General features: G+C 41.2%; 1 protein-coding gene across 4 annotated transcripts in view; it reads left to right on the top strand.

The window, feature by feature from the left end:
• The window catches only part of galnt2 (UDP-N-acetyl-alpha-D-galactosamine:polypeptide N-acetylgalactosaminyltransferase 2), a 56,212-nt gene extending 41,458 nt beyond the window's left edge, over positions 1-14,754 (top strand). For 2 of the 4 annotated variants that reach the window (XM_035155603.2, XM_035155602.2), the window contains exons 9-16: positions 479-566; positions 691-794; positions 1,749-1,875; positions 6,785-6,877; positions 7,640-7,723; positions 7,998-8,151; positions 9,468-9,587; positions 9,813-14,754. In XM_035155603.2, the coding sequence (XP_035011494.1) occupies positions 479-566; positions 691-794; positions 1,749-1,875; positions 6,785-6,877; positions 7,640-7,723; positions 7,998-8,151; positions 9,468-9,587; positions 9,813-9,968 (926 nt within the window). In that variant the 3' untranslated portion in view covers positions 9,969-14,754. The remainder of the gene's footprint in view (positions 1-478; positions 567-690; positions 795-1,748; positions 1,876-6,784; positions 6,878-7,639; positions 7,724-7,997; positions 8,152-9,467; positions 9,588-9,812) is intronic. The other 2 variants (XM_035155606.2, XM_035155605.2) reach the window with 1 other exon arrangement.

Below are 14,754 nucleotides of genomic sequence, written 5' to 3'. Positions count from 1 at the left end.
AATTTATAACAGACACTAATATCTGGAGTTTCATTATCATTATGCCTCCATCATTCTACATATATACAGTATATGTGTATGTATATTTTTTCAGCGTTACCATTCCTAATGTATGTTTAATTCTACTGTGTATGGAGTATACTACACATTTATTCTTTGTTAAAAATGTTTAATATAATATTAATACTGACTATGCATACTGACATAAAAAAAACTTATAGGGATAAATATCTTGTACTATTATAGAACTAGTATAAAGAGTGTAACAGGGATACTTCCACATACTTTGTTACTTTTGGGGGTTGAACTCTCTCTCCGGTGACACATGAACACATACAGACATGTGAAATCAGGCATGTGTCCAGTCAACCAACTGAAGCTGCCAAATCTAATTATATAACCACATTGTGACTTAATCCCAACTAATGGTCATAATGGTTCTGTCGGTCATTTGTCCTCTGTTTGTGTGTGTGCATAGGTTTTGACTGGAATTTGGTGTTTAAATGGGACTACATGACTCTGGAGCAGAGACGAGCCAGACAAGGCAACCCCATCGCGCCAATAAAGTAAGACACGCACGCACGCACACGCACACACACACACACAGATTTCACAGTTGCCATCATCAGCTAATCCCCCTCCTCTTCCTCACTCCCTCCACCTGCCCTCTTTCTCCCTCTGCCCCTCCAGGACTCCGATGATAGCTGGAGGTCTATTTGTCATGGATAAGGAAAACTTTGAGCTGCTCGGAAAGTACGACATGATGATGGATGTGTGGGGAGGAGAAAACCTGGGTGAGTCAAAGGAGAGCAGAAGAAATGATGACACAGTAATGGACTTCTGAGGAGTAGAAATTGTTGGTGATTGAAGGTTAAACAATATCAAATAGCGAGCAGAAAGAATAAAGTCTAACTCTTGTCAGCTTTCACCATCAATACACTCGGCTGCTGTTATCCCCTGGCCTCCAGCTTCTAAAGGTGAAAGACGTGAGCAGCTTTTCCAGACGCTTTTAATGCTCAGTTTGATATTATTTGAAATGTCAAATAGTTTCTTCTTTAGGTCTTATACAGGCACATAACTGAAACTTATTTCCATCACAAGTGCAGTTCTTTTTTGGCTTGAAAACCACAGATTCCTGTTCACTTATGAAATCTCATCTGTCACATGAGATTTGATATAGTAGCACCAGGGACTTGTCTTCTGCTGTGTTTATTGGGTGTCCATGCCAAGAATATAATCTAAATTCCTCAGGAATGTGGAGGTCAGCTATGAGTAAAAGCATCTTCCGGAGTACAGTCTTGGAGAGTGACAGTGTTAATGTGATAATCACTGGAGTTGGCGTTGAGTGGAAATTACCATTGTGTACACAATGGAGCTCATTTGCAAACAGTACAATGATATAATAACAGCTGTGTGTCCCTGCTGCCTCAGTCTGAATGCAGTTGGGATATTGTCAAGAATAAACAGCTGACAGGATGATTCATGCTTCTCTGGCGGCTTCGGCGTGATTAACCAGGACTCAGATCCTGGTTCAATTTCTGTGTTTGTTTAGTCAAAACTTATTCAAATGCAGACAATGTTCTACAGGGAACTTCCTTATCAATGCACTGAAGGGAGGTGCAGAAAAAGCCGTTTTCATACCTCTTATCATAATTAACTGTAATAATTTTATGGAAACAGTTTGTTCAAATGAGTTTATGAAAGGAAAGTGTTTCTGACTTGTGTGTGTTTGTCTTTGTGTGTTTCAGAGATCTCATTTCGTGTGTGGCAGTGCGGTGGCAGTTTGGAGATCATCCCCTGCAGTCGAGTCGGCCACGTCTTCAGAAAGCAACATCCGTACACCTTCCCAGGGGGCAGCGGGACAGTGTTTGCAAGGTGACACGCCTACACAAATATGCCAAGCCTGTAAAATCCGCATTAATCTCTAAGACTCCACCCATCATTTACTTATTTACATTTCCCTTCCACACATATCACATTTCTACTCAAGCCCGACCGATGAATCAGTTGACAAATACGAGCGTTTCACAAATATATCAGCATCAGCGTTTATGTTTATGCTGATCTGTGCGGATATAAAACCTTTTACTTGCTAAATAAACAATGCAAAAACAGTCTGACCACTTTTTGGCCTCTTCTAGTGGGTTGTCATTGTTTGGGAACCAAAATACCAAAATTAATGCTCAGTTCACACGAAATAGACCCAAAAAATCCAACACCCTAATTTTGTATTTATTGTTAACCTATATTTAACCAGAAAAACTTGTGTTGAGAATAAAAAAAACTTTTTAAGGGAGTCCTGGCCTAGACAGGCAGCAACACAAAGTACAAGTTAATCGGGTAAAAACAAGACAATCAGAGTTAGAATATAAAAACAAGAAATAAGGTGCAAAACAAACCAAACATCCTGCAACATCGGTTAAAAACATCGACATCCCAGCGACTCCATTTCCTGGTCTTTTAATATGTTTTTAAAAGCACTCAATATTTCAAATCCCGTAGTTTTAAAACCTTTTTGTAAAATATCTATTACCCTCAAAATACACTACCGTTCAAAAGTTTGGGGTCACCCAGACAATTTCGTGTTTTCCATGAAAACTCACACTTTTATTTATCAAATGAGTTGCAAAATGAATAGAAAATATAGTCAAGACATTGACAAGGTTAGAAATAATGATTTTTATTTGAAATATAAATTTTGTTCTTCAAACTTTGCTTTCGTCAAAGAATGCTCCATTTGCAGCAATTACAGCATTGCAGACCTTTGGCATTCTAGCTGTTAATTTGTTGAGGTAATCTGTAGAAATTTCACCCCACGCTTCCTGAAGCCCCTCCCACAAGTTGGATTGGCTTGATGGGCACTTCTTGCGTACCATACGGTCAAGCTGCTCCCACAACAGCTCAATGGGGTTGAGATCTGGTGACTGCGCTGGCCACTCCATAACAGACAGCATTCCAGCTGCCTGCTTCTTCCTAAATAGTTCTTGCATAATTTGGAGGTGTGCTTTGGGTCATTGTCCTGTTGTAGGAGGAAATTGGCTCCAATCAAGCGCTGTCCACAGGGTATGGCATGGCGTTGCAAAATGGAGTGATAGCCTTCCTTATTTAAAATCCCTTTTACCTTGTACAAATCTCCCACTTTACCAGCACCAAAGCAGCCCCAGACCATCACATTACCTCCACCATGCTTGACAGATGGCGTCAGGCACTCTTCCAGCATCTTTTCACCTGTTCTGCGTCTCACAAATGTTCTTCTGTGTGATCCAAACACCTCAAACTTTGATTCGTCTGTCCATAACACTTTTTTCCAATCTTCCTCTGTCCAATGTCTGTGTTCTTTGCCCATATCAATCTTTTCTTTTTATTGGCCAGTCTCAGATATGGCTTTTTCTTTGCCACTCTGCCTAGAAGGCCAGCATCCCGGAGTCGCCTCTTCACTGTAGACGTTGACACTGGCGTTTTGGGTACCATTTAAAGGAGCTGCCAGTTGAGGACCTGTGAGGCGTCTATTTCTCAAACTAGAGACTCTAATATACTTGTCTTCTTGCTGAGTTGTGCACCGGGGCCTCCCACTTCTCTTTCTACTCTGGTTAGAGCCCGTTTGTGCTGTTCTCTGAAGGGAGTAGTACACACCGTTGTAGGAAATTTTCAGTTTCTTGCAATTTCTGCATGGAATAGCCTTCATTTCTAAGAACAAGAATAGACTGGCGAGTTTCACATGAAAGTTCTCTTTTTCTGGCCATTTTGAGAGTATAATCGAACCCACAAATGTGATGCTCCAGATACTCAACTAGCTCAAAGGAAGGCCAGTTCTATAGCTTCTCTCACCAGCAAAACAGTTTTCAGCTGTGCTAACATAATTGCACAAGGGTTTTCAAGGGTTTTCTAATCATCCATTAGTCTTCTAAGGCGATTAGCAAACACAATGTACCATTAGAACACTGGAGTGATAGTTGCTGGAAATGGGCCTCTATACACCTATGTAGATATTTCATTAAAAACCAGACGTTTCCACCTAGAATAGTCATTTACCACATTAACAATGTATAGAGTGTATTTCTGATTAATTTAATGTTATCTTCATTGAAAAAAACTGTGCTTTTCTTTGAAAAATAAGGACATTTCTAAGTGACCCCAAACTTTTGAACGGTAGTGTATCTATTACCCTCAAAATATCTATTACCCTGAGATCAACTCCCGCAGATTGTGACTTCAGAGCTTTATTCTGAGGATCACAGTTCACGCTTGATCTTGTATGTCAGCAGGTTAGAAAGCGATCTCACTCTAAGGTTAATTTACCAGCTGCTGCTCCGAGCCTTTCAGTCTTATCACATGATTTTGGTCCACTGCTCAGTTGTCATGCAATTGAAGATCATGTGATTTGGTTGAAAAGCTCCAGAACAGTGACTAAATGGTCCTTGTTGTTGGATTGTTTTGTCAACTGCTGTTTCCAAGGTCAAGAGTCAACCTTCAGGCTCAACTTTTAACTAGACATGGACAGAACTTTCTTCAGGTGCTCAGAAAAGGGAAAATCTATAAAACCATGACAACTGAGGAAACATGTGACATGATGGAAAGCCTGAGAGCAGCTACTGAAAGGATGAATGCTTTTCTTTTCACTCATTTCAGAGTGCATTTAATCTGCACTCAAATCAAACATCAGTGTATAATTGAACCGCCCAGTCCTCCTCTGCGGGCCTCTCTCTATACTCAAATTATTTCAGGCTCAAGTTATTTGCATTGAGTGCTGTGGTGTAAAGGATTGTCTGTGGTTTTAATGACTGAACATGTGATATTTAGTTTTACTGCAGGTCTGAGAATCAAACCCGTGTTAGATAATTAAAACCCAACCACAACAATTAAAAGCCAAGCAATCACAGGGACAATTGCTTCCAGATTAGGAACGAGCGCTCTTGTTAAATACAGATCTGTTTTTTGCCCATGCTGGGATTTAGAGCTCTGATGAATGTGACAGCATAATCACTGAGCATCGGTTAATGGAAGCATGATACATAGAAAGATAATGGATCTCTGCTTTGAAATGTGGACCATTTACAAGTAACCACCCCTAGAAACAAGCCTGACAAAGCCACATGGTCCTGATTAAGAAAGTATGGGCGGATCAACAAACAGATAAGTGGGAGTTTAAAGTGGTTGTGGTTTCTCGGGTCCTCACCATCATTTACACAGCACAGGGGAAAAAACAAAATGAAGGACATAACAGATGAAGATACTGAACATCTTTGCTCATCACTCTCTTAAGTTTGTGCCCGAAAGTGAACACAGTCGCAGAAATATAACCCTTTCTAACAATTCAGGATATGATTTATGAATTGACACGTGCAGTGGTGTCCTCGTGTTTCAGCCTCAACAATAAAGGTTCATAATGCAGCACAGCATCATCTCTGGTTTCAGGCTGTTCAGTCCAACATTGTGCTCTTTATGTCGCACATAACTCCAGAGTCCGTCCCATGTGGCTGCTCACAGGGGGAGCTACAACACAGCACATATTTTCTCTCCTTGGATGCCATTATAATTGCTCTTCTGAGAACAGCATGTCCCAAATATCAAACTTTTATGGCGCAAAGATGGGGCTCACTTACAATCAATTTGAAGAACTCTAGACTCCATATGGTGGATCAGAATGACCACCATAGACCAACCAGAGTGGTTGCATATTGGAAATAGTCATAGTGGAAAAATACTGAAACTGCATTTGGTGTCATGTCCAGCATCTGAATTTTAAGGCAATTATTATTTATTTATAAAGCTCATTTCATACACAGAGGTAGAGACATTGATAACTATGCAGAAACCAAAACGAAATCTTTAGAAAATCAAAAAGCACAATTCAAAACATGCTGCATGAACTTCTCCTTGATTTGGCTTGTTCAGACTCCAGACCGCTAGCAGACCACTCCTCAGTGATCTCAGAGGTCTTGCTGGGTTGTATTGCACTAACATGTCTGTTATGTATTTGTGGCCAGCTCCATCAAGAGATTTAAAAATAAGCATACAACTTAAAAAATTAGATTTAAGAACAGGGGTGATGTGGGCAGTCGTTTTGGTCCGAACTCTTGTGGCTACATTTTGAATGAGTGGTAAGTGCCGGATGGTCTTTTTAGGAAGTCCCATTTAACGTTCTTTGCAGTAGTGATTGGACTGAAACATGGATGAATGAACTGGATCAATGAACTCTTTTAAGTTCATGATCTTCAGTGGGGTGATGTAGGGGGCTTCAGTCCAGTAGGTGTTCACAGCAGAAGCCTCATTACACCATCGACTGCTCCTCAGTGTTTAGAACTGTGACCCTGTTCAGACCTGCTATTGGAATCTGTCTTGAGTGACTTGATCACAGGTCACAGGAGACACATTCAGGACACCTTATACTGCCAGACGTGAACATACGAACTTAGCACGGAAACCAAAAGGCTAAATGCAACACTGCAGTTTTCTCTCGGCTTAAGAGTCTCAGATAGAACTTCTGTACCTGTGACTCAGGCAGGGCACGGCTTTATTTGGTGACTAATGAGACCTTTTATCAGACAGTAAACTGTTGACTGTTTTATGATGCCAGAATAATATAGTTAATGGCTGCAACTAACAATAATTTTGATTAATCTCACTTTACTTTCTGCATCTCTCCGTCAGTGCCTCTCTAAGTCTCTCTCTTTATTTTCACATTCATGTCTCTTATCGCCTGTCTTCTATCACATCTCTCTCCAGCCTCTCCCTGTCCCTCACCCCTCACTGATTTGTTTTCCTTTTCTCCCCCCTCTGTTAGGAACACAAGGAGAGCAGCAGAGGTGTGGATGGACCAGTATAAAAACTTCTACTACGCTGCTGTCCCATCAGCGAGAAACGTCCCCTACGGAAAGTAAGTACCCTTAAGTGTAAACCTTAACAGGAGCTAAATCAGAAAATCAAGGTCAGGCAGACACGTGTATTAATTAGTTTGCCAATTAGCCATATGTCAGCTGTAAAAAAGAAGTCAGTAACCCCCTTTATGGAAGTGACATGAGGCAGTTAATGTGGCAGAAAGGACTGCAAGAGGTCGCTGCCTGATTTGCATTGATCAAAAGACTGCCATATTATTTGATGTGCTGAGGGGATTAGTGTGAAATTACTGCAGAACAGGGCAAAGTGAAAGGACATGATGGACACGAGCAGCTCCACTAAAAAGGATCGGATGGCAAAGCCCCATGAAAAAGGAAGATTGAGTGAATTACATTGCCGTGTTTTAGACTTTTTAGTCTTTTGTCATCCTTTGACGTGTTTGCTGGTCCTTATTTCCAAAGTAATCTGCGTAAAATCTCACTGTTTCTTTGTGTCCCTTCACACACCCAGAGAGAGTCTACACAACAACAAGCACTCTCGCATTCAGACAGCGTAGTGAGACGGAGATAAAAAATGCTGAGATGTATGACCTTGTGGGAACACTATTGTCATCTCCCTGCGGTGCCAGCCAAATCAGTTATTTTCCCTGCAAAACAGCCGCCTCAGATGTACCCTGGGCCTCCTCTTGCTGCCCTCACAGAATCACTGAGCAGGGCTATAATTCAGTCGAACTTCAGAGACGCACTGGAAACCACAAGTGATCAACCCTCTCATTCCCTCTCTGTCTCTTCCTCTCACTCAGCATCCAGAGTCGTTTGGAGATGAAGAAGAGATTAGGCTGTCAGCCATTTAAATGGTACCTGGATAACGTCTACCCCGAACTGAGGTAAGAAAATGAAAGCATTTGATGTAATATGGACGGGTGCATGGAATTATATACATACATATCATTATATATTGAGACATAAATTACACTGAGGAACACCCATTGTACTTTCCTACTTGTGATCGACAAACACGGCTCTTTTCATTTTCGGTCACCACACCCCCACCATTTCCTGCTACTCACAATCAAGCCTCGATATATTTATAGAGCTGATACCAGCATGATACAGTGGATAAACAATCAAACAACACTCTGTGTGTCTGTGTGTGTTCAGGGTCCCAGATCACCAGGACATAGCGTTTGGAGCCTTGCAGCAGGGAGGAAACTGTCTGGACACCCTGGGTCATTTTGCTGACGGGGTGGTGGGCGTCTATGAGTGCCACAACGCTGGTGGGAACCAGGTAGCGTTACAACGACGACACACACAGGTCAGCTTGTCTAGTCCTTGCTCTAGAGACACCTGGGTGGCAAGAGGTGGCACTTGTGGTGAGACTACAGGGGGTATGTCCGATGAATTGGCTATTTTCGGTCGAATGTTACAGAGGTCCAATCTTTCTCTCGTAACTCAAAAAAACAGCAGTCAGGTGGAACTAAGAACATTGTAACCCCATACAGTTCTACACTTACAGAATTTCTTAGAGAAAGTGTTCTTTCTTGGAGCATTTACAATGTAGAGGGTGTCCACTGTGCATGTGTGCATGTGTGCAATGTTCATGCATACTTGTGCTTGTGTGGTGTGACGTTTTCCTTTTCCTGAAATAGGACGACAGGTGTAGAGGGGGAAACACAGACATCGACCTCACATATCACATGTTTACTGTCACTTTTCAGTTCCTGCCACATGAGCAGATTTGTAGTTTTACCAACAAACCTGTGCTGTATCAAGTCCAGTTTTTTTAAGTTTACTGCAGCTCAGATGAATGGAGACGCCCTGTTTCATTTAAATCATGTAAATAACAATACGGTTCTTTAGACAACTTGTTCTGATGGAATATCTTGATGGATACTCGTCTTCCTTTGGATGTTGGTTAATCCCATCATTATCTATTGCTGCTATTGTTTGTTAATCAGAGCAGGAATTTCATTTCATATGGCCCGAACATTTACTTGGAGTCAAGGATGACCTGATTACAATTTGAGGTGACAGAATCATTTCAAATTTGGCACAAAACTCAGACAGATGGCTGAACTTATTAACCAATCAATTAATTGGGGGGGGGGGTCAAAGTCACAGTGGCCTCACATTCATGTTTTGGGCCTACTGAACATGATATCTCAAAGTCAAAGTATCTTTATTGTCCCCTAGGAGCTATTTGTTGTACAGCCAGTAGAACAATCACACAACCAAGTCTGCCTTTAGGGAATTTCATGATACTGACCAGTTGTCACTTGGACTCAAAGATGAACTTAATAGACTTCAGTGGTCAAAGGTCACGGTGACTGAGTCTGGAAGAAAATGTATAATGACTGAAACTGTACTGGGAGAAAAAACAAGTGCTGAGATGCAGGTTTCTCTCCTGTTGTGAAGGGTCTCAACCATCAGGCACTTCACACCAGATTGATTTCATGTCCTCTGATGTGCAGCACTTTAACATCTACTCCAGAGCCGTATTATACTATGAAATAAAACAACAGATCAGGACAGATCGTACTTGGATTATTGGAGAATGCCTGGATCAGAACATCCATACCTGGAGATGTGGATGCAGTGATACTAATATTTTCCCGTGTCTATTTTGTGAAGGAATGGGCCCTGACCAAGGACAAATCAGTCAAACACATGGACTTGTGTCTCACTGTGGTGGACAGAACCGCCGGCTCCCTCATCAAACTACAAGGCTGTCGAGAGAATGACAGCAGACAGGTACAGACGCTGAGCAGCTTCTCTTTCCTGCAGCCAAGACAAAATAAGAACTGAAGGACATTTGTGACCAGCTTTTGTGTGTGTGTGTGTGTGTGTGTGTGTGTGTGTGTGTGTGTGTGTGTGTGTGTGTGTGTGTGTGTGTGTGTGTGTGTGTGTGTGTGTGTGTGTGTGTGTGTGTGTGTGTGTGTGTGTGTGTGTGTGTGTGTGTGTTATTTTTCTCACCAGAAATGGGAGCAGATTGAGTCCAATTCCAAGCTTCGTCACGTGGGCAGTAACCTCTGTCTGGACAGCCGCAGCGCCAGGATGGGCGGACTCACCGTGGAGGTCTGCAGCCCCAGCCTCAACCAGCAATGGAAGTTCACCCTCAATTTACAATCTTAGGGGGCGCTACAGTCCCCAGGCAGAGTTGGATCTTGAATAGAGACCCCAACAGACTCTGAGACACGGGTTAGAAGATGGACTTGAAGGAGAAAGACAAACTCAATGGATAAAAATGGATTTTTGCTCCTCAGAGGTGCAGCCTGTCATGCACCCCTCTCCCCCACCAAAAAAAAAAAAACATGAGCCACACACCCTGGGGGGAGGGGCTTGCAGACCATTACTGGAGTAAACGGGAATCTGTCTGTGTTTTCATGATGAGGATAAAAGCGATGAAGAGGCTTCCCACCCAAACTACATACCTCAGTGTTTTTTCATTGATGGTTCCAGAAGCAAATGTTGAGTGAATTCCTTTTTTTGTTTTGTTCTTTTACATTATTCAATTCTGGTGAAATAGGAATCTTTGACATTTTTACTTTGTAATTGTTTTATTTCATTTTTATTAATATTTTTTATTCCTTGCTCTTAATTCTTTAGGGGGGTTTACAGGAGCTTTTTTTTCTTTTGGAAGAATGGGATGTTGGCTGTGGTGTTGTTGCTCCTCTCCGGTGCTCTCTCGTTGGTTTTCCACACTGAACTCGAGCCTGTAGCGGCAGATGGAGGCTTCAGGTTGTGGTTTTTTGGTGAAGGTTTGGATGAAGGGAGGAAACGGACTCGATTCTTTGAGCTTTTCTTCTTGTTTACTTTCATTGGTTCACAGGATCAACAGAGAAAAGAGAGACGAGGTGGAGAGATTACTATGTGTACTTTCTTGTCTCCTGTACCGTTTCCTTCCTACAGATTCTTTCTTGAGGCGGGGGAAGCGGTTCAGGGCAGAGCTTCTGTACTTTGGACTGGGCCTGACACTGGAACAACCGTTCCTAAAACCAGGAAGTGTCTTGAAGCTCACCTTGAAGATTTTCTGTTTATGTTCAGGCTGTAGCACCGGCTGTTGCAGCATCTTCACTACTACACCAGTTATGTCTCTATAGGAAAAACACAGAAAATAAGTCTCCCGTCTCTTTTTGTCTACTTTAAAAACAATGGAACCAAATTTCAAATGGATATTTTATGTTTCAGGTGAAACAGAGGAGCGATTAAAATAATTTTTCATTAAATACTCTCGCTGCTCTCTAACTGCTTCTTGTGGGGAAGTTCAGTTTATACATCTTTTTCCTGCACACATAATTGTCTTTGCATGTGTCTATATTTCCATTGTACGAAGGTTACTGTCTAAAATCCAGGTCCAAACTGGATTTAATGTTGCAGCTTCTTCTCTAGCGCTAACAGGTGTTTGTTGCAAACGGATAATAGCGGCATTTTTAATATCACCATGACGAGACACCTAATATTTTACAAATTCATTCACATGGACAGGATTGAGGCGAGTGTTCATCCACTTTCTACATGACCCTGCAGGCACAGGCATAGGAAAATCACCAGTGTCTACGTGTGGCAAACTTCTCAGAGGACTCATACTGTCGACCTGTAACAAGTTTTTTTTTACTTTTATTTATTTAAAGGAGACTTGAGGAGATCCCTTGCTTATTCCAGCCTGTGAACAGAGGTCATGCTCAAACAACAGCACCTCCAAAGCCCCTGACTGAGTTCAAACTGTATGGAGTGTGCATGCACTCGTCTTCTTGAAAGCTCAGAAAGCTGCATGCATCACCATCAAGTTCCCACAGTTGCCCTCAGTCACTAATGATTTGCATCAACATTTTTTTTCCCCTTCACTGTGGCTGTTAGATGAGCCATCTGTTCAGAAGTCTAATACTGCAATAAACAAGGTTTCACTATGTGACGTACTCTGCTTCTGCACAAGGCGGCCAGGTTTTTCTGATTGCACAAGCGGAACTGTCGAACTTGCGCTGACACGACAGCTTCTTAGTTTCTTGTTACCTGATTTTGGTACAGATTAAATTTACAGAACGTGTATCTGTTTGCAAGTCCATTATCTGATGCCCGTTTTGCATCTTTTGCATAACTGCTCTCCCCTGTGCTCCATCATCTCTTCTGTCTCTGTCACTGATGAGTCATGATGGTGGATTTGGGGGTAAATTGGTTTTGATTAAGTTCAGAGTGACTCATCACTTGGCATCGTTAATGCAGCTACATACAAAAAACTCCACAAAAATCCCTGAACAGATGATACTGTATGACAGACTTCATTCCTGGTTTACTCTAGAAAGAAGCTGCAGCAGAATTTGTTTATTAATGTGAACAAATCTGTTTCTCATTATTTCTCTTTCACGCACATTCACATCCTTTCTCCTTGGATTTTGTTTATTTTATTTTTCTAAATAGATTTTCCAAACCTGACAAAGACAGCTGGTTGTGTTTGCTCTGTTGTCTGATCCTTTTCTTATTTTCTGCCATGTTGTTTCCCTGGTTCTGATGATTGCCTTGTCTTAACGCCTGAGTGGCGAGGAGAAGGTCAGCTGAAAGTGCAGCTGGTTGAAAAGCCTATCCTGTGACTTGATAGGTCGCTTCATGAGGACCCAGGGTATGAGGCCAGATTCTCACCCTGAAGCGGGGGGAGCCTAGATGGGGGGAAAGCTTTTGTGTTGCCATGGGGATGAGACTCAAGGGCCCAAATCTGGTTTAGGCTGGTTTAATGCTTATCAAGAGGTAGATATACTGTCAACTTTTAAAGTACTTTTTACATTTTTACATTCTGTTGGGAAATTGTAAAATAACATAAAATAAATCAGTTGTCTTAATTTACTACAATAAACTAGAAAGGTTATACATTTTCATAAAATGTGCAACTACAGTCAAATCAGAGGCTTTGCAGAACATGACACTTTAGGCTGGTTGCAATACAAATGTGTAAAGATGGATCTCGCATACTACATGTTGCAGGAAATGCATACACTCCTTCAAAGTGGCTGGAGCTTAATTTTAAATTTGAAAACCACCAAATATTTATTTTGTTTATTATATGGTTCCATTTTTTTTACACATCAGCTGATTCTGAATTTGAGCCTGTTTTGTTGAAACTATTATTACTGTTTGGGGTAGATCTGAAATCTGGGTTGTTTTGGGAGAAATCGGGTCCAGGTAGAATAATTTTAAATATTTTGTTTTCCTTTAATTTTTATTTATATGTGTAAGGATCATGTCTATAAGTGTTACTGGGCTGGATGTACAAATGTCAAAGCATTTTTATTTGCTATCATTGTGACATCCAGCTCTGGGATTGTAAAAAACCTCCACTGCAATTGTTTGTGATGCTGACGTTTTACTGACCTATAGCGCCCTCTACTGCCACCCTTCTTGTGGTTCATGATTCGAGAACCAGGGGCGAAGGGGTGTGGAGGTAGTTAAGTTCTGTTGTAAAATGTACATCCAGAGAGTTTTTTTACTTATTCACATTTTCTTTGTCTTTCTTTACATTATGATATAACCTGTTAATTCAGCAGCCTTGCTAACCTGGATTTTCAGTGGCAATGAACCTGATTACACAGAATCAGAACAGGCACGATGACCAAACTGCACACGCCCGAGTGATCATGGCAGTACGGTCTGCAAACAGTGTTTCACATGTGTTGTTTAATGCCTTTTCTTTTCAAAACAAGTCTTATTCTTGTGAAGTTGAACAATTTTGCTATTTTATTTTCATTTTATATTATTTTCTATGTTAATACATACGTAGAAGAAAATGACTGTAAAGGTCAAGCACCTCTTTTTGATTGGATAATTAAATGTTTACATCTTTAGCACAATGTGCCAAAGTTCCTTCCAGGAAGAATGAAAAAAGAGGTAAATGCCTTTGGGAAATGCAGAAATGGTCGTGTTGGGTGCACATTTTCCCACAGATTGTTGTTGTTGCGTTAGAGTTCAGAGTGCAGGATGTGAGCTGCTGTGCTGATCTGGTGTCAGATTTTATCATGGTGCAGGGTTATTAATGTGGCTGCCTCCTTATTTGATGTCTATATATCTTTTTGACAAACACCAGCTGTGTAATGGAAATAGACGTTAATGTCTGTAAAACATCTGTTGAGGAATTACTAGTTTTTTGTGTGTGTGTGATGGAAACAGCTAAGAGCTTCATTCAAAGGGAAGAAGGATATTGTCAATCTGGCAGTCAGACATTTTTATTCTCATTAAAAGTAGAGTAGAGTGACTGAACACCAGGGAAACAATCAACAGTTTATTCTATGAAATTGAGCGAGAGAAGGTGTAAAGGTCAAGTTTTATATCTCAGATTTTGTGAGAGGAGTTGTGTCAGACTGAGAGACGTCTTCCTCCTCTCAGCCCACCTCAAAAAGAAGGGAAGCCCGCTCTGATGGGTGAAAAGCCCTGCACGGACATCCAGCTCAGGACGGCTAAATCTCCTCCATCTCTGTGTCTGTAATGGTGTGGATGAGTCGGGCCTAAGAAAGGCTTAATATGCACATACGACAACAAAGTGTAAAATTCTCATCGACCAGTAATGACTTAACAAAAACACGACATGGTAAATATCAGTATAAGTAGGGAGTGAAATGAACTGATGGATTAATGTTTTTTCTATGAGGAATGTGGCTTCATTCAATGATTGAATGACAATGGTGTTAAAATAACGAGGTGGGTGATGTGGCACGAGGGGGTTACACATGTAAAAGTGTATATTTTTGTATATACCTACATCCGTGTATGTACAGTATGTACATATATACACAGTGTACTCAGCCGCGGTTCCTAGTTTTGTTGTCAGACTGTACAGCGCTTCTAACTGTTCCCTGTTTTATAGATACTGCAGAAAATTCAACTTTGAATGAGGAGAAATGATTAACTTAAATAAATGCATTTATATATATATAAA

Source organism: Hippoglossus stenolepis, chromosome 1 (assembly GCF_022539355.2).
Source record: "Hippoglossus stenolepis isolate QCI-W04-F060 chromosome 1, HSTE1.2, whole genome shotgun sequence".
Lineage (NCBI taxonomy): Eukaryota > Metazoa > Chordata > Actinopteri > Pleuronectiformes > Pleuronectidae > Hippoglossus > Hippoglossus stenolepis.
Note: the sequence above shows the minus strand (reverse complement) of the source record. Positions and strands in the feature narration are given on the sequence as shown.